Source organism: Rhipicephalus sanguineus, chromosome 1 (genome assembly GCF_013339695.2).
Source record: "Rhipicephalus sanguineus isolate Rsan-2018 chromosome 1, BIME_Rsan_1.4, whole genome shotgun sequence".
Taxonomy (NCBI): domain Eukaryota; kingdom Metazoa; phylum Arthropoda; class Arachnida; order Ixodida; family Ixodidae; genus Rhipicephalus; species Rhipicephalus sanguineus.
In genome coordinates, this window is record NC_051176.1 from 105,205,007 (window position 1) to 105,225,534 (window position 20,528).

At 45.5% G+C, this 20,528-nt stretch overlaps 1 protein-coding gene across 1 annotated transcript in view; it reads right to left on the reverse strand.

Moving 5' to 3' along the window:
• The window catches only part of LOC119378552 (protein qui-1), a 285,309-nt gene that overhangs the window by 8,819 nt on the left and 255,962 nt on the right, over positions 1-20,528 (reverse strand). Inside the window, exons 20-23 of the mRNA XM_037647671.2 lie at positions 19,925-20,115; positions 16,654-16,847; positions 11,771-11,933; positions 4,523-4,958 (exon numbers count right to left, since the gene is read on the reverse strand). Of these exons, the coding sequence (XP_037503599.1) occupies positions 4,523-4,958; positions 11,771-11,933; positions 16,654-16,847; positions 19,925-20,115 (984 nt within the window). The remainder of the gene's footprint in view (positions 1-4,522; positions 4,959-11,770; positions 11,934-16,653; positions 16,848-19,924; positions 20,116-20,528) is intronic.

A 20,528-nucleotide genomic window follows, 5' to 3' on the forward strand; every position in this document is an offset into this window, starting at 1 on the left:
GTGCAGTGGTACTAGAGAGATCTATACACGAAACATGCTCGTTAATGTGCACTTTGTGTCTCCGCTATTCAAGGTCCTTGGCAATATTTACATGTATGGTGTCTATGGTTGACAACAGCGAGCCGACTAGTAACACACTATGTACAGTAATCAAACGACGAGAACAGAAAGGAAAGGCGCAGGCGACAACAGAAACTGAAACCGCATGCAATATATCTGCCGTAGGGCGCTGTGCCAAGGGCCGTTGTGCGTCATCAAAGAATTAACAGCTAAAGTGCACTTAACAAAGAACAGTCATCATTATCAACATAAAGCGGTCTTATTTGCATATGAAAGCCGGCCTAATTACCACTGGTGCTTCTTCTCCCATACTCTACAAGAACTGCCAGGAATGCGGTTGGTAACATAGCTGTCTTTTCATCAATGCTGCTGCAATAGAGGGCTAAAGGTCATGATGCTAATTTGCTGTAGCCTTCTTATTTCACCCACTATATGACCTGTCAATGCTTTCTTCAAGTCTACAGAAGTAATGGAACTGAACCATGGGTTAACTTCGCAAAGCTTTTCGTTCTTATATGCGGACATTTTTTTGTTACACGAAACTGTTATGTGACGGTGTCCACCAAAAATTTACTCACGTCGTTTCCGTCATGGAACTGACGTCAGTAAAAGGGCAAACGGATAGTTGAATCAAGAAAAAAAAACTTTGGCTGAGTTACCCAATCGGAGAATCGAACCCCTGACTCCACGGCTATGGAGCACAGAAACCGGACGGACTGCCCGCTACTCCATGAACTTAACAATTTCGTGCCTCGAACACGTTGTTATATACGACATCCGCCACCTAAAAGCGGCGTAGCGAAGCACTGTGCCGAAGTGCTTCGGGAGCGTCTCCGAGCGGCGCGGCACAGTAATGACTGCATTCTAACAGCGTTGGACCGGCGAGACACACGCCTGCTCGAAGCACAACCCTTTCACGCGTTCGATGCGCACACTATAAACTGCGCCTCTCGCATTCGTGAAGCTGCGAGCAGCACGAATGCGTGAGAAGTTATGTTCACACATTTTTGCAGCTGAACACAACGTCAAGGGTTCGATTCCCGGCCGCATTGGCAGTATTTCGGTGGGCGCAGAATGCAACGACGCTCGTGTACCGTGCTTTCAGTGCACGCTAAAAAAACCCATATGCTCAAAACTAGTCCGAAGTCAGCCGCTAATAGCGCCCCTTTAAAATTAATCATGGAGTTTCGGGAAGGAGGTTTTGAGCTTCAGGAACTACAAAATTTAATTCTAAATATGTTATGCGTCTGAAAGAAGTGAACGTCGATTCTATAGATTATGTATTGCAAATTTCATGTGTTTCACGCACTTTTATCTATGGCAAAATGTTATGTTCAGCTTAAATGTCCAATAAGCTTTTATTGTTTATCCTTTGCAGCGTTCTAACTACAAATTCGGCCGCAAAAGGCCACACTACATCATGCGTGACGCCAGCGTGGATAGATATTTACTTTCTCGCCTGAATTCCGACTGCTTATCTGCAGTCGGAATAATCACCTACACCCGCGAAAATCCGCGTTTCAGCACATGTTACACGCGTGTGGCCGCTAGTTACTCGGTCACAAAATTTCTACCCCGTGGGAATTTGTTGTGTCGCCATTCGTTTCTGAACTTGTCATTTTCACACTGCACATCATATCAGAATATTCGTGCTATTCCCATCGAAACCTCTTATAATACATTCATAAAACGTTACCATGTTTGATTAGACTGGGACTGTATCCATTGAAGAAGGAAAATAATGAATCTTAGAAATGATTGTTGCAATATACTATAAGCCCACCGTGGCAAAAGGAATCAAGATTGTTTGTACCGGTAGTTATATGTAGATATAGTGCAAACTGTACAATAAAAGTCGCACGCTACTAATTACGCAGTTCATGTCAGCAGTGCGCTGTTTTCACTCAAAGTATCTGTGCTTCTTTCACTCAGCAACTCTTTACCTCGAGTAGATGCAGTGGAAAAAGTTTTCTACGTAGTGCGTGCTATTTTTTTGTGCATGAAATGTAAGCTAAAGCCAAACTGTACAGAACGATGTGCGCGTTCTCGTTACGTGGCACGGTGAGAGAAGTGTACTTCACGTGGTGAATACCGACGCTGTTTAAATTTTAGCTATTTAAAGTTTTTATGCATGCAGAAGGCGGGAAACTACAAAGTGGGATCAGAAGGTTTCGAAACTGCCTCTGTTCAGAAGAAGCGAACTTAATTATGCAAACTCAAACACTGTCGCCTACATAATAGTGCCTTACAGCGTTCACAGAGTTCCAGCCATTTAGCGAATGTGCCTGGAGGTCTCCTTCCCGGAACGAGTCAACCGCTTTGGTGCGATTCGCTCCTGCTTTCAACAATCGTGTCAGAACGGCGACCTTTGAGTTCGGAATTCTTAACTTTGGGAAAGGAGAAAGCAAGCGCGAGCGAAACCTGAAGAATTGGTTTATTATTCACGACGAGGATCATGACTCTTGAAAATAAAACTCAGCTGAATGAGTAGGACATTCGGACGAGACGAAGCAAAAGTCATATCCAGTAAAAAAAAGAAAAAAGCACAACGTCCTCACTGCCGAGAAAAAAGCAAGGCCTTTCTGCAGCGCTACGAACTGCATGCGCGTCGCCTTGTCAGACATTCATGGCTCTGTGCGAAAGGAATTCGTCTTCCCAGACCACCCGGAGCGAGTTTTACTGCCACGTTCTAGGTCGAAAACAACCCGATCCGGGGAACCCGAGGCGCTGTATGTTGCACGACGACAATTCACCCTGTCACTTCGCACTTCGCACACGAAGAGTTTGTCGGCAGCAAACGCAGTTTACCTTACGTATTCAACCTACTCGCCAGATATGGCTTATGTCGCTCTCTGCGTATAGCGTTATACTAACGAACGAGCTCACAGGTTGCCATTTTGACCCGATTGCTTAAATTAAGCTCGAGTCACAAAAAAGGTGCTCGACTCCTTCCTGAAAAGGAGACCTTGAGGGCACGTTCGCGAAGTTGCAGGGTACTCTGGGACCGTTCTTTTGCTGTAAAAAGGGACTTAATAGGAAATGACAGTTTTTGAATGCGCACAAATCAATTGCTTTTTCCTTTCAATACAGAACTAGTTTCGAAACCATTTAACATCACCTCGTAATGACCAAAAATTTAGCTTCATGCATATGGTAGCGTTATTCTTTCAGACAGATGATTTAATGTAACCAGAGACAATATTTTAGAGACAGTGAGTTTAATGCATAGCATTTATGGGGAAGCAATGATCTCGACACGCTTGAAACAAATTCGACTAACTGTGACTGGTTCTGGGAATAAATATTCGTGAAAACAAAAGCGTCTGTGCTTGTTCTTCTATCAGTGCGATAACCTCGTTTTGGCCTCTGATGCACGGAACAAACCCTTCAGTGTGGAGTTCAGATCACATTCGGAGGCATAGCATTAGGGCTGACTTCTACACCTCACTTTCTTTCTCTCCCAGTGCTAAAGAGTTTCCTCTAAGTGCTGACAAATACGTGGTTAGATGCTTCGATTTTGTCAGTGGTTAATGGATTTATGAAAATGTGGTCACCAACGAACGTTGTAAGGTGGCGGCACCAATTACTGCTTGCTCGGCACTAGTATATTAAGATATCTCGTTCTGCACGTTCGTTGTTTCTTTGGTCAGTTGATTTATCGAACGCATAGTGCACGCTTTCTCAACATAGACTTCGTGACACCATCTCCTCGAAGCAGAAATTGCCGGTGACCGGCGATCAAGTATTGCCTCTTAGGTTATGAGTCGTGCAAACACTATAGGCATCACGATGCGCAAATATTTACACATTATTGTTGATTGCGCCCGCTACTGTGAAGCTACAGATGGTGTATGTGCTGCCCAGGATACTCCTATGCTCGATTGCGAACGCTAACTACAGGTTCGCGTAGTCCGCCTTACTGGGCGCACGTCCCAGCAATACGTAGTTTGTGAAGATGTGACTCAGCCAGGTGTAGCCTACGGGCTAGCACCTGCATGAGTGACAGTTATGGAAGCGATAAAATATTCCTGCGTGCTTTCGCAAGCGAAGTTTTCCATGACACTTCACACTACTTGTCGCATGACCCCCGCAGGCCCTACAAGGCGCGACAGTGAGCACGAGTCCTATCAGTCCCGGTAACTCATTTAGTGTGTTTTTTGGTCTTGCTTAGCCTTGAACCATTTCCCTCCGAGATGAGCGTCTGGAAATTAAAATGTTCGATATATTAGGAACGGCCCTCCTGCTCGTTCAGCAAATCCAGAAAGTTGACATGTAGCTTAACACCTACATCCGCAACTTTACGTGTGAACAAGAGCCTGCCTCCTAATTGCACCAACAGTCGCCCTACTCGGTTGCAGCGCGTGCCGCTCATTTCAGTGGCTCTTAGCGCGCGCCACGTTCTCGAGCCTAGTGCGGCGCGCCCGGCGCGCACTCTGCGGCAGGCGGCGGCGCGCTCTCTCACCGAGCGTCTTGGGCTCGTCGCCGACGGGGGTGCCGGGCGGCAGGTCGAGCATGAGCCCCTTGCCCGGGTTGTTGAGCAGCCGCAGCATGGGTACCAGCGTCGAGCTGGCCAGCTGCACGACCAGGTGGCCCGTGTTCAGCGAGGTGGTCACGGCGAGTACGGTGGCGTGCAGGTCGAAGCTGGCCACGCGGTGGCCGTTCTGCGTGTTCCACAGCTGCAGCGTGTTGTCATCCGAGCTGGACACGGCCACCGATCCGTCGAGCGTCAGCTTGGCCGCCCGTATAGCCTCGGTGTGGCCGCGCAGCACGAACCGGTCGCTGCCTGTCGTCACGTCCCACACGATCAGGTTGCAGTCCTGCGAGCCGGACACGGCCAGCGAGCAGCGGAACGGCGCCACCGCGACGCACATCACCGGGCCTTCGTGGCCCACCAGCACCTGCGTTGCGGATCGTGTACGCATCAGCAGCCGAGACGCATTCATCGCGTTGACCGAAGACTGGCTAAATGTGGCGTTTCGTGGCGTTCGGTACCTGGTGTTTATGACTTTCTTTGGGCATATGGGCTATAAAACATTATATATCTTTATCAGCATCATTCGCCAGACCACTCCTTTTTCTTCGATTACGGCTGATCATGACTTTCGAGAATGCGGAGGAACATATCGCTACCGTATGTGTCAGTCGCTGCAAGGTATGCGATTAAGCTTGCATACTTTTGTTTTGTTGGGGAGTGCAAGAGGCGTGCAAAGAAAAACAATTTCTCCAAACTCGAAGTCGCATTTGTCAAATCCCGGCTGACAATTACCTTTGCTGCAGCCGCACGGAACGCAGGGGTCAGGTATGGGAAGGCTATTTCATCCGTGCTCTGATGGACTGCAATGTTACGCGCTGAGTTTTGCTATAATTAATTGTTCGGTACACAATCAAGCAGAAGCCGATGGTGTTCTTGACTTCCTATGCCCTGGTCCGATAGCTTATACTATCTCGCAAGCTTTTCTTTCGTGTGTGCAGCTTCTTTGCCAGGCATAGGATATGTACACCATGCAAAAATACTTATTATGATTGAAGTGTTAGTGAAGTTGCTGAAGAGAATTAACTCTTTTCTTACCACGAGAAAATGGTTATTTTTCATGTGTCTCGGGAAGAAAGCTTTTGCCAGTTTGAAAAGTACTCCAGCATGCATTGCAGCAAGCAAATTATGCGTTATGAAATGGTCTTTCTAAAAATATATATCTAAGTTGTAAAGCAAAAAAATATTGTGGAATGTATAAAAATTCGAATGTCTAACTTTTTGTTGCCAGCTGATGAACAGAGGAATAAAAGGCACTATATATGCAAAAATACTCAGATCAAAGAAAATTCAGAATATACATTTTGAAGACAAATGACCCAGAAATGATGTAAAAAATAATGAACGTTCTAAGCAATGTTTCTATTAAAATAGACAAAAAAAAAAATCAACCAAGGCACTGCTTCACTGCTCGTGCAATGCGGTGAAGCATTACCCGTTTTTCGTGCGAGACAGGTGCACTCGAGCACTTTTCGCACAAAATTTTTGTTTTTTGCTGGTGTTCCAATATTATGCATGCCAGAGATGTGAACGACACCTGTATAAACCAGATGTGCAATAAACTTAACCAGTTCTGGCGTCATCTCCTTCCATTAGCCACCTCCCACCGCATAGGTTGGCATTCCAATATAGGCATCCAAGCACATTTATTCTTATTTTTTGCAGATATTGAAAAAAAAGAAGAACGAAATCACGCGCAGTCCAAAAACGTCTCGCGCTGCTCTGTAGTGCGGGGCCAAGATCTGCTCCAGCCGCCTTCTTGTCATGAGGAGAAGCTTTCCAGCCCGCGCCAGCACATCGCGCCCCAGAGACGTGTGGACCTCACACGTAAGCAGAGTAGCTTTAAGATTGTGCACAAAGGTCAGCAGCTAAGCACGCGCGGCAGAGGAGACAACTTGAGGCCGTAAATGAAACCAACTCCTGAATGCCTGCGGATGTCCCAAGCAGACGCAAAACATCATCGTGATCGGAGCTTGAAGCTGAGGTGCTGTCATCTTCAGACTCAAAGCTCGTCGTCATTAAATTTACGTGCAGTTGCAAGATAGTTTGGAGCGGTGTGCGTTTCTTGCGGCGCAGGTGTGCACCCATGCGCGCGTGACGACGACGCCATAGGAGCGACTAGTGACACGGGATGCGGCCCTGTGTCTCATATAACAATAGACGCAAAATCGAAGCTGCTGGAAACTGACGGAAAAGGCCACGTCTACACGCTATACATGCAGCGGACCTTCAGAAATAAGTTTTCGTAGAATAAATCTTTCTCGACTCCAAACAACAGCTCTCTAGTGAATAGCTGGCATAATTTTCAGGCAATTATTACCGCTCAACACTCTCAGATTGCGAAGCTGACACCATAATTTGATATTTGACTTGCAAAAGTTCTTTTGATTACATAACTTTGATATTACTGAAGCATAAGCACGAGCGGCACGCATTTCTCTCAAGTTCACCAGCCAAGCGCATTTTCCCAACAACACACGCACATTGGTTCGCGCATAGGTCTGTCAAAAATCACGATGTTGCCAAAACTGGCAAATTCAAAGTGATTCTGAAAGTTCAGTGGCAGTACTAGGTGCTACGTGCACGAGAAACAAATTCAACAAGCCAAAATCGACGATTCAAAGCATCGATCACCGGTGATCGATTTGAAAAGTCGTGGTAACGAAAGAGTTAATTGAACATTATTTGAGTATTTCTTTCCGTCCGCCGCGGTGGTACAGTGGTTACGTGCTCGAATACTGACCAGAAAGTCATGGGCTCGATCCCGGCCGCGGCGGTCGCATTTCGATGGAGGGGAAATGCTAGAGGCCCGCATACCGTGCGATGTCAATACACGTTAAACAACATGAGATTGTCTAGATTTCCGGAGCTTCCACTAAGGCGTGCTTCATAATCATATTGTGGTTTTCGCACGTAAAACCTTCATACATAAACACACATAAAAACTTCACACATGACACGTAAAACCGGCATGAGAGTGTGCGGAGATGTCGAATGAAAGTGTGAAATGGAGACGTTTACGCCAGAGTGTTTCTTACGTTTCTCGTGCGTCGTATATTGGGACTGGCAATATAAAAAAAGGACATTCGTGGTGCAGCTAGAATGTGTCGGCATGATGTGCGTGAGAAACTCGTGTGAAGCGGATTTGATTCCGCCCAGCACAGAATCTTAAAAGACTTAATTTATTAACGAGCAACGCGCGATAGATAGATAGATAGATAGATAGATAGATAGATAGATAGATAGATAGATAGATAGATAGATAGATAGATAGATAGATAGATAGATAGATAGATAGATAGATAGATAGATAGATAGATAGATAGATAGATAGATAGATAGATAGATCCAATGATGCTGAACTAGTTTAAGAATGGTGCCCGGAATAATTCTACCTGTGGAAGTTTACCCAGCTGCAATAAAATATATAAAATGGAGGCGGAATGGGAACATGAACGTCCCATGTACCCTCATAACCGATGGTAGAAGGCTGGAAAGGAATGTCTTTTGCGGGAGCTGCTCAAGGTTGGTGGCGGAGAGCTGCTGCGAGAGGGCAACAAACAATCCATCATTTGATTTTCTTCTATGTCAGCTACTAAAAGGATACTTTTTATTAAGAGTTGTTGTGAAGCTGAACGCTCCCTGCCGGGCCGCTTTAGGTTTTCTAACGTACTACAACGAGAGTTCGGCGGTGCCTGGTTAAGGGTTCTTAAAATTCCTGCGTCCTTCTTGCGCTCTTTCTTTGTCTGCACACGACGCATGCCTGGCGTCGTCTCGCTTGCGTTTTAAAACGCTGTTTCTATCTTGCGAGCTTCTGTGGACTATACTATACAAAAGTACTCGTGTTTTCGTTAGTTGAAGCAACGTTGCCTTAGCCAACCCTGTTATAATGATAGCACTCGTGTTGCATTGCGCCATATGCAGCGCCCGCCACCATCAAATACCCAATAACTATTCGCGCAACACCGGACACTACAATTTGAACGATATTTGCGTTGCTCTCTGTTTTTTTTTTTCACCTGCGCTTCCTCGAGCATGCTTTTCACATTCGCACAACGCAGCTTGTTCTTTTTCTCACTCTTCAGTTTATTTTCGATAAACAAACACACGCCAGACCATTTTCCCAGGCGGCAAAAAGATACCCATGTAGTTTCTGGAATCGTCGCACTTTCTCTTTCGCCCGGAGCTCGTTCTCTAAATGTTTGATGAGGCATGAAAAATAACACGTTCGAAAGAAAGAACGAAGGGAGGTAGGAAGGAATGGAGCTGTCGGTTTCTGCGAAGGATGCGATAGGAGGGAGGTGACTATCCGAACAGTTGAAATGAGATCCGCGCGGAGGCAGTTCTCCTGGAAGGTAAGTATAAAAAACGACCTTGTACTGCCAGGCGCCACCGGGCAAGCGCACGGTGTTCTCGAGAAGAACGGAAAAGTAGCACCGGGGGTTCATTCGCCCCAGGCTCAGATCGCTCGTTAAGCGCAACGAGCCAAGTGACAGATCACGTCTAGCGCTGCTCTCAAGATGCGGCAAGTGGAATAGCGTGTTTCAAAAGCCCGGGCTCGAAGAAAACCAGACGGCCGAAACGCCTTGGGTCGAAGCCTCAGCCCCGCGTTCTGTCCCCGTCCTGCCTGCGAGTGGAGCTGGATCCTACAGGCCTGGGCATGTAGGTGCTGTACTTACGATAACGGCCACAACGCTCTGGCCGGCAGCTGTACCGCAAGCTCGATACGTTTTCTTCTTAGTTTGTTATTTGCGCATTTATCTGTAAATCTTGATTACGAAAAAATTGGTGAGTGTTTACTTCGCGTACAGCGACGCATAATAGAAGGTGCTCAGCAAGGGGTCGCGGCTCGTGAGGATATTTTAGGGGCGAAGCTCCTCTTAGTCTAATCTTGTCACGCGTCCGGCGTAAGGCGTAAGGCGTAACCGGCAGTATCTTCCGAACAGTACCTCCCATCACCGATCCTTTGCAAACTGCCCACTACTTCGTCTTTGCAAACATCCCACTATGATCCATCACCGATCCATTACTTCACCGACCATAAAGCCGTTATAGTGAAGGGGGAACGGAAGCCACCTTTGCAAACTGCCCACTACTTCGTCTTTGCAAACATTCCACTACGACCCATCACCGATCCATCACTTCACCGACCATAGAGCCGTTACAATGAAGGAGGAACGGAAGCCACGTCTAGCTACCACTTACGATTAATAAAATTTATTGTATAAATATATACAGTGTTTGTCACGTCTTTGATGATGTACTGGGCTATCGGTTTGATTACTGCTGGGCGAAACCAAAGAAGATTTCACGGTGTAACCATGATTGCTTCAGGAGCTTCGCCCAAGCTCTTCATCATTCACCCGTGGATATGCTGTGAATTTTTTTTCTGTTATTCATGTGCATTTTATTGCGATAGCAATTATATGGACCCCCTCGGCGCGTTCGTACCGTCGTCATCGCCGTGAGGTTCCATATGAAGTCCGAACCGATAACATCGCCCAGCACCTCTTAAGTTCTATGTGCCAGTGAAAGCGTGCAAGCGCAGCCGACAAACGTTTATCAAGCGGAGGGGAAACGCGCCAGCCGTTTTTCATCGCGCGGCACAGTAGATGGTTCATGCCTTCGTACGTGCTGGTCTCACTGCTCAGTTTTAGATGAAGTGATAGACAGCGCGAAGGTCGCTTCACTCGCTTCAGCGGCCGCGTTTGCTTATACGCCATCGCTTTGTTGAGTTGCGCCGGATTGGATGCTGAAGAAGTGAGCTGATAGCCGTACTCCGCATAACGTGCCAATTTGTTGCTAACGCATTCACTGCTTCGCCCTTGTGGCGAATCTAGGTGGTAATAAGAGTGTGCAGTGCCGTTTCGCTTATGACAATTAGCAAAAATTCAAGAAAACGGAGACACCGAGTTGACTGAATAATTGCCATATACAAAAATTAAACGGTATAACAAATAACAATTCTCTTTGGCTCGAACGTTAATTCATTCTTATCACCCGCATCTCCCAACCAGTAAATTTTGGTGATGATTATGATTTTCCCCAAGAAATATTCAAGATTGAAATAGCTTGCCTGCTGACACCGTCGCGGTTAAATCAAATGATGGATATTTCGCCCTTTTGAAGTGAAAGTTATCGTTCCCTTAAATTTTCATTTTTATTCGCTACATTGACCGTATGTAACAACAAATTCATATATAGGCTGACTAAACTTGAGGCATTATAACTGAATAACTGGAAATTATTAAGCTGGGATTATCTGGCGCATGCGGTTTCGCTTGGGAACTGGTACGTTAACACAAGAACAAAGGCTCTTCCACGCCATGCAGAATCATACGTAACAGTCCGCACTTGCGTCCATATTCAGATATCGAGACTCCAGTCAGTGTTATCTGTTATATTCCAAGAGGAACAAACACAGGACTATTGCGAACAGTGAAATCAGTCGAATTACCATCAGATACCCTAGCTTTAAATTTTGAATATTCCTATATCAGAATATCCAGTGAAAATGTATTGACGAATCACTCTTCAGGAACGCCAAAAGCCACCACGGCCACCGAAAGCTAAGGTTTGGTAAGCTACAAAAGACAGAATACCAGCGGTGATTGGCGCCGCCTTGAAGTTTCTGCAAGTATAGTCCTTGACCGCAGCAGCGTGCTTGAGGCTGTTTGACCGTTTATCGACAAACAAGAAATTGCGTTGAATTGTGAAAGAGCCGCTGCACACTAAATATACAGCAAGCTTTCGTGACCATTATCTGCATGAAAACAGTTAATAAAATAATGAGAATAGTGTGAAATGCATGACTTCCTGCGGAGGCATTCAAACTTTGATTTAAGCACAATATTTAAAGAGAGAAGGCTTGACGTTCATTTATTCTGCTATTGAACCAACCATGCACTTTATGCCATAGAAATGCAAATAGAGCCTTGAAAAAAAGATATATATTCCCGAAATATCCCGTCAGCCCTCTTCCTCCCAAAAAGAATATTCACCTAAAAGGGATATTTGACAGCTAGGTAGAAATGCAGCACCTAAAAAACACGGCCAATAACATACAGTGCGTTTTTGTCGTCCGAAACGCGGCAGTAACAAAGGTTAGAAAGGACCAGTCCTTTGGGCGTTTCAAACTAAGGAAATGTTATTAAAAAAACAATAAAATATTTCGCTTACCTGAGTTAACTTTGCCGTGGCGACTTCCCAGACCTTGAGCGACATGTCTTGCGATCCGGTGACAATGGTTTGGCAATCGTAGGTGACCGTGTAGCACAGTATGGCTTCGCTGTGGCTCACAGTCTTTTCGCTGTCCGTCTCAAACACGGGCCAATATTTCAAGCTGCGGAAAAGAATCGGGCGCAGAAAACACGACGAGCATGCGACATATTCTTACAAAGGAGACTCCGCAATCACGCTTTCGTTTAAGTGCGTACATACCTAAGATTCGCTAATTAAGATATCCGCGCTAATTAAACGGACATTTTCCCCGCGTGCCTCATATGGCGGTGATCAGGTAGATAAAAAAAAAACTTCGCACTACTTATCAGCGTTATCGCACTACTTATCAAACATACCGTGGAACAAAACTACATTTCAGAATCGGCGTCCAGATTTCAGTCATTGTGGAGAATCAGTATCGATATGTTTCTCGAAACCTGACGTCAAATCCCACTTCAATAATGACCCATACATGAGATATGGGAAAGGCCTTCTGTCAAATGGGGTAACGTTATCTGTCACGTTGATCAACCCTCTCTTCCCCCAGAAAACACGACGTTTCAATCTCCTTCACCATATCCCGGCCCATCGGGAGACTAAATTTCGTCACTGCGGCCAGCTAGCTGAGGTGAGTTTGAGACCTCTGATATAGGGGGACGAGTGTTGTATGCTAATGAGCCATCGATGCAGCCTGACGAATTCGTATTCTCCGAAAATTAGCGCCGAAGTTAGGGCAACGAACGGAGTTTAATTTTGTACCATTTATTGCGAAGTGCTGTCTTTAGCGAGTCCACTCTAACACAGCATAAATTTTGTTTCAGCTTTATAGGACTGTCACCTTTCTAAAACAATTTATTGAAGTGCTTCTGACTGCGTGGTTGCTTGCATCTCCGTTTGCTTTACAGTTCTCTGGTGTCGTTTTCTTTCTCGCTAGAACTTTTAAGCCATCTGATAAAACGCGCTCTTAATTACGTTTATGCAAATATTTGCCCAGTTTACGGAGAAAATATTCAAAGGGAGATAAATCAGAAAAATGAGCCAGCGCGATTACGTGCTCTCTCTTACATCAATGGCGACGAATGAAAAAAGAAACAAAGGAAGATTAACGCATACTTACGTCAACAGAGAGACAATTTTTGTTGTAACGAATACGACGGCTCGAGATTACAGACATGTCTGTGTTTACGATGTTGCGCGAAATAATAATAATAATAATAATAATAATAATAATAATAATAATAATAATAATAATAATAATAATAATAATAATAATAATAATAATAATAATAATAATAAAAAGTTACGACACCGACAACGTGATTCTGCTGTCTCGAAAATTTGTCGAGGAAACATCATTATTGCAATGAATATATAAATACGCATCTACATCAGTCATAGCTCTCCCCGCTGCAATGTGTGAACTTTCCAAAAAAATGCGCTATGATATCAACGCGAAGACGACATGGCAACCACGACGCCGATGACGACTGAATGACTTACGCATCACTGCTGTAGAGCATTGCATGTATCCACTGCGGGGTAGCTTATTGGCTAAGGCAACACACTGGTGAATTTGAAGTTGCGGATTCGAGCATGGCTACTGAGACCACGTTTCTACACTGGGCGAAATGTGCTCGTGTATACTTGGACTTATATGTATGCTAAAGAATCCCGGGTGGTCGAAATTAGCCCCCACACTATACGGCGCGCGTCATGATCAAATTGTGGATGCGACGCGTAAGACATAAACGTTTTTAAGACGACGTTCAATGTGTCGTCAGTATCCGCTACGTATACTGATTAAATGACGCATTACTCACGCCACAACGACGGACGCACTGATGACTTATCGCGCGCTTTACTGTTGTCGCCAGTAAAACTGCGGTATAACTGTTCATCCCGCTTCAGTCAACACCGTCGGCAAGTAGGTTCTCGGACTTTGCAACACGCGCAGACTTTAAGAAGCGGGGTGTTACTTCGCTTGCTTGAGCCAATAACCGACGACCGAGCAAGCAGGCGTGCTTCGTAGTCTGTAGCGAAATGAACCCGTTTATAGCGTGTAGAACAATACGCAGCGCGTATCGCGTGAATACTGTAAATTCCACGTGGGAGAATATTTAGTGACAGTGAACGTGGATTTGCGTCGCGCAGCCGTAGTGAATAAATTTTAATTATTTATGGTGTTAACATCTCAGTAGACGTGCACCATCGCATATTATCTTCATCGAAGTAAAAAAACACAGCGGCGCCGATTCGAACCCACTACCTTTTGCTCAACAGCAGAACGGCACGGCCGGGCGTGCATGTAGAGAACACAATTCATCACCTCCAGAAAATCTGTCTATCATTCGTCATTTTTGTTTTCGAACGGCCGACAAATTTGCAATAAAAGATTGCCTGAGCGAATAATTAGCGCCGTTTCCAAAACACACGTTCTGCCTTTTCATTCGTTGAACTTCAAGCGACCTCGAATTTTTCGAATGCTTAACATTTCCCCGAAAATACGATATGTCGAGCTCGCTGAAGATATGTCGTTGGCTTCATTCCCAAAGGGTAGCGTGCAACAAAAGAGACGAAACTTCGCATCTATATTATCTGCACGTATAGTCCCTCTCAAAAGAGACCTTGTCTCTCTCAAAAGAGACCTTGGACGAGAGACCTTGGGTCTCGTCCACGAACGACAAGGTCTGTACTATGCGGTTTATTTCACGGCTCTACGCACGCACGCACCTGACCCTGCAGTTCAGCATACAGAGTGAGCGTAACTGTTCCTGTTACACTTTGGAGGCATATAAGCAACAACGGCCTCCACTGCACGGCTTGACGGCGTACCTGTTCGGCCCAAACGCACGCTGTCTCCAAACAATTTCTCGGCGGAGTCTGTACGAACACATGGGTGCACGATGTATCCTTTAAGGGCACGAAAGGAGGTAAAGGAGAATAATACTGTGCGGTCTGCTGTCGAGTGCATGCAGGCGCGTGCTTATGCTAAGAAGCGCGGTGAAATAAACGTTATGTGAACGGGGTGCAACTTCATTTCAAGAAAGAATAAAAAAAAGGATTAACTTAAGGAACTTCATTACGCGACCCCATTCATCATGTGTGGAGACATTCAACGGTGTTTTATGTTTTCCTTCTTTTGTTTTCTGTTTTACGCGTCATTAAGCCCACTTCGAGGACTTAAAAAAAAATAAACAAGTAAATCACTCAACCAAGAAACAAACAAAATAGTACGCGCTATAAGCCAAAACGGGGTAAGTGTACTCGTATGTACACAGTGCGTACTGTTTGCCTGGGCAGAAATATAGGTATTGAATATTGCGTAAAAAGTACAGATTATCTGACGTTAGAATTGACCTCCTGTCGCCTCAATGTGCAGTAATAACTTGTTTATCTCAGCTCATTTTGCCAGATCGCCAGATAAGCCATGAAAGATACAATAATCGGAGGAAAAAAATCCGCTATTAAATCGCCGCATGATATCGTTATTGCACGGCCTACCACGTCACATAACCGATACCTCAAGCGCCGCATCTATTGTGCTACTTCGGGCGTCAAATGCTGCACTGAGCACAAGGATGGACAGTAAATTTATTTAATCGCCAAAATTTCTAATTCCTTTCTCCTGAGCCCGCTTACATCGAGGAGAGATTAGGACGAAGAATTGCCCCGTCATGTCGCTTTTGGAGCTCTTTCGATCACGGCATTAGGCTTTTGGCATAGTTCAAATTTGGGCTAGTTGGTAAATTATCTCTGTAGAGAATAGCGCCGGGCGTACATGTACACAAGAAGAACACACAACGACACAAGTCGTAATTTAATCTTTGCGCGAAGATGTCATTTGCCGTTATCTTCGCTACAATGAGCACGGATTCCTCGCGAGGGCGTTGATCGTCTCGATCACCACCTGCTCTTATAGCAAACAATATTTAGAAGACCTGTGCGTTGACATTGAACTTTTGACATAGCTTATTGAAAAGGGGCACCTCCATACTCCCGGGCTCTTCCATCGTCTACGCATTCCTTTTGTTGTTGCTTTTTTTATCGTGCATTTGCTTTCTTTTTTTCGCTGTTCTTTACCACCATCAACCAGGACGTTCCCCAACGCCCCTGCGTGCTGAAAGGGACACCACAATACCCGTAAGTGGTATTATAGCTTACTACTGCACTTTGTTTGAAGGAAAGAAGGTGACTTTAAGGGCTCGTTTTTTTCTTTGTTAGACACAATATTGTCTGTTAGTTCTCATTAGTACTGGACTTTGTTGCCTCACAAGTTTCCTGCCGCAAAATTTTTTTTCCGAATACGTCAAGTATAAGTGGGGTTATCCTACAGACCGAGCGCTTTCTCTTCCATTTCGTCGCCACGAGCGCGCTAGAAGCTACACATGTAGAGTTGGATGGTGCAGGGGTCATTCGCCGCCGTCTTTTTTTCTTTTACCGAACTGGCCGCTACTTCTGGCACAGACGTGCGCAGACGTAGCTAAACCCAGACTGCGGCCACGGTGCCTGCACGACGAAGCACGTAGCCACAGAAATTGCGCACCGGCGGCCCCCGCTTGGTGCTTACTTGAGACAACGTTGCAAAGGGGAGATAAAGCGATTTTTTGCCTGTTCGTGACACGATATTGTAAAATCCAGGCTATATACATGGAGTGCAATCATTTTTGGCTCACATGTACACGGGAGCCTTGACTACAGATGGACAACGTTTTATATCCTCGAAACGTTTTTCAGATCCCGTTTAACCAAGCAGGGTTGTTAGCTTTGAGAAAGAGAGCGATATAGCGGCGAGAGGCTTTGATAAAATGCTCTCGCGTACTAAAGTGCAGCGTGTGGCGTACCTGTTGTCGCTCTTTCCGCCGACGGTGAAGACCACGTTGGCGTGCAGCGTGACCTGCTTGGCAGTCTTGGCGCAGGCGACGAGCTGCGTGGCGCTGTCGGCCGTCCAGAGCCGGTGCATCCCCTGCGAGTCCACTGACAGCACGCGACGGCTGTCCGACGTCACGAACACGCTCACGATCTTGCTCTGGTGCTCCTGTGCATGAGTCGCACGTAAGCTTAGGGGACTTACCCCACGCAAGTGCGCGCTCCTTCTGTCACCAGTGACGTGGTATGCTCATAAAGAGAGGAAACACGAACAAAAAACATTGCCCGTGAGCAGGCGTCGCGAAGTATGGTACCTGCATACGGCAACTGCAAGTGTTCCGGTACTTATAAAGCTGCTTTTCCCGAAATTAGCCGCAAGACATCTACTATACAGCATCTTTAGGACTGCAAGGTATGCATACTACATTAAGTACGCATGCTGCAGGAGCGGAAAAGGGATGTGAAGTTTACTAAAGTCCGTGCATTCGCAAGGCGAAAAAAAATGAGCCGATTTGATAAGAGTCGTAAAAGGCCGTTCCTACCATCGCAAGATTATTGTACTGCAGAAAGTTGTTTTGAACAGAAAAAAAAAGCATTTGTCGGAAAAACTCAGCACCAAATAAATGAACTCCCCCTCCTATTACACAGTATCTCCTGTGGAAACGTTTCTTAGGATCGAGTACAGCTGCCCTGTCATTGCTACAGAAAGAAAACAAGTCCCGCGGTACAGTGCATGTATATAAAGAGCAGACTAGCTTTTTTTTTTACGATGGCTTCTCGCGCTGCCAGAGCTCAGTATAGTCACTTCGAGTTTCGTAGTTCAGGACACCACTGCCCAAAATGCGGCACACTCTCTACAGCATACACAGAGGCGCACTTCCAGTACGTGTCCTACGCCAGTGATGGTGTTTACGCCATCGAAACATGCTTAAAGAATGGGCAATGTCGTCTTCGACAGCCCGCGAATATCAGGTGGGCTAAGCCTGGGCGGTTAATGCTGTACAGATTTTTCTTTTTTTGTGTGTAGATGAAGTGGAAGAAACTAGGAAATTAATGGTTGCCTGTTTGGGTGAGTTTGTATTTCATGGGGGTTTCTTGCGTTAGCAAAACTCGGAACGAGTGAGGGAAACAAGACGAAGGTAAAAGAAGAGAAAGAGTTACGGGGTGGTGAACCTGAATTCATCTGCTTATCTCATGCCCTTGACTCCAACAAATGTGCTGTGTCGGACGTTATGACGATTAGCTCTCACGTGCAATAATCTGACCTCAAGCCACAGCAAGATTTGAACGTACATGCGTAACCGTTCCGTCTGCACCTTTATCACGCGAAGAATTCACGTTTCATAGTAAGCCGCCACATACTGAGTTAGTTTTGTCTTTATTTGTTGTCATTTTTTCCTTATTATAAAAGCTTTCGCAGGCGTCCAGAAATAAAGAGGCGGAAGTCATCACTCGTTCTTAGTTGCGCTAAATAAAAAATACCCTGTGTACTACTATAACTTTCTTTAAAGAAGGAAACTTCTTTACAAAAATTTTATATAAAATATTTGTAGCAAATGGTACTGAAATTAAGAGCGAGCCATTGTAAGTAAGGACTCCGAAACGCGCAAGTGAAAAGAAAACGAGCATGAAACCCAACTGTTACCTTAAAACAGTCTTTATTCATAAAAAACGGCCGCTAATGTTGCATTCAATGTAAGTACGTGATATGCTACTACATTACTTTTTTAAGGGGGATGAATAGCAAATGTGCTCAGCTACTATACTGCCTCTACCTTTGTTACTTTTCATATAAACTCAACGAAACTCGCCAGGCTGTTTGAAAGTGAAGTTTACTAATTATACACTCTTAATCAGGTCCTGGTTAAATGTTGGCTATATCCAGGAAACAAGACGAAAAAGGTCCGGTTTCCTGGCTATATCTAGCTCTTTAAGCGGAACCTGATTAAGAGTGTATATTAAATTTGGTTGGAAAGTCAGGCACATTCTCAAATTAAAAAAAATGCTTTAACATTTTTTTAAATTTATACTTTGAAGGGACATTGTTGAAACATCCTTCATAGGTACAAAGGTCAAAACTGTGACCAAATGTAACCAAATGTGGTGCTTTTGAGAAAACTTTACTTAAAGATCTTGAGTTTCCGGCAAGTCGGACTAAAATGCTCCGGCTGCATAATCTTCGCAATGAGTCTCTTCGGCCTGCCATTCAAAGCCCTTTCGCTCGCTCGCCTTGATTTTCCTTCTTTTCTTGCTCTCGGCAAAGTTCCTGTCGTATCCTGTCGTGGCCAGTGCTGCTTAACTCAGCATAATAATGGTTCCCGCAGAATTTGCGTTTCTTGCACGGATTCGGCGAAAACCAATGCATTTTTTCCGCTCGCATTGCGTTTGTGAAACAGGCCGCAACTAGGAGCCTTCCAAAAAGGTAAAGAAATGTAGCACGCACAAGCTACCCTGGTACGAACGCGGGCACGGTGACGGCGGGAATGCGGACGTAAACAAATGTTCGCGAGCGAACTCCCGCGACTATCATGGCCCCTTATGCCACCGTTCTGAACTACTGAAGTCATTCACTTAGGCAGATATACTATTACTCCAGATGTTTATATATGTAAGTACATTTAGACGTGCGTATATGACACAGAAAACGCCACAACGCATAACACAAGCTTGCGCGGCGATTAGGCGGAGTCAGGGGGGCAGGCACGTTTGGCGCCATTTTGAAACATCTTCCGTTGCGCGTCTGAAAGTACCATTTGGAGGATACACTTGACAAGATTGCTGGCATATTTTGGTGTTAAAACTAAAAAGGTGCATTTTTAGTCGATTTTGCCCTACATCCCCCTTAGAGAAATTATAACCACTGCAAGCGACCATGCATTTTTTTTTTTACATTTTCAATTTCCTTCGTTTGTGATTTGCACTTTAGGATTAAAACGAGCAAACAAACTCCAAGCTTCTCTGCGTTTACACCGAAGTACTCGGCCTTTTAAAACTGTGGATGAGTACGTTTACCTAAGTCGAGTAACCACGGGGAGCGCAGCTAATGAGAATAAAATCTACAAACAAGATCGAGCAATAGCGCATGCGCGAGAGGTAATCATTTGTTCGAAGGAGAGCTGGAACTAAACGCCCTATGCAGTCACAGACCTGAGGTCACAACAGTGAGAATGTCAAGGAAGCTCGAGGGGAAGCCATGCAGTGCAGTGACAAACGTAAAGAGGCGCTCATCGCGAAGAGCGGACACACCTTGAACGTGGAGACGACCAGACCAAGCGTGAGCCCCCAGACGCGGAGTGTGTTGTCCTCGGAGCCGGAGACAACGAACAGGCCATTGGGCGCGAACGCCAGGCAGGTAATGGCGGCCGTGTGGCCGTCCAGGTTCGTGTGCGCTTCGCCGGTGCTCATCTGCCACACCTTGAGCTGGCCGTTGCGCGACCCTGCGACGCGCCCATTCTTCTTGGTTATAAATTCCAAGCAGGTGGTAAACTTAATGCAGTCTAACCTCGTCATAGCGAACTAGCGTCGGGACCATAGGTTAGCTCCTTATATCCGATATTCGTTATAACGGTACAATGAATATCGGCTCAAGAAATCGACAGTCTAGCTCTCGCAAAAATACTGGATACAAAAACGCATGCACTGCGCAGAACCAAGTTTTCCACAGTGTTCATGCGCGAGACGGCTTTTTCTACTGCAGCAGTTTCGGTCGCCGGGAGCTTCTCCAAGTAGCTTCTCAGTCTCCTGGTCATGTCCGCGGCATCCGCAGTGCTTATTTCCGCAGCTTTTTGAACCACACTTTAAGCCAAACTTTTTATGTCACAACCACATTTTAAACAAAAATCTAGTTTTT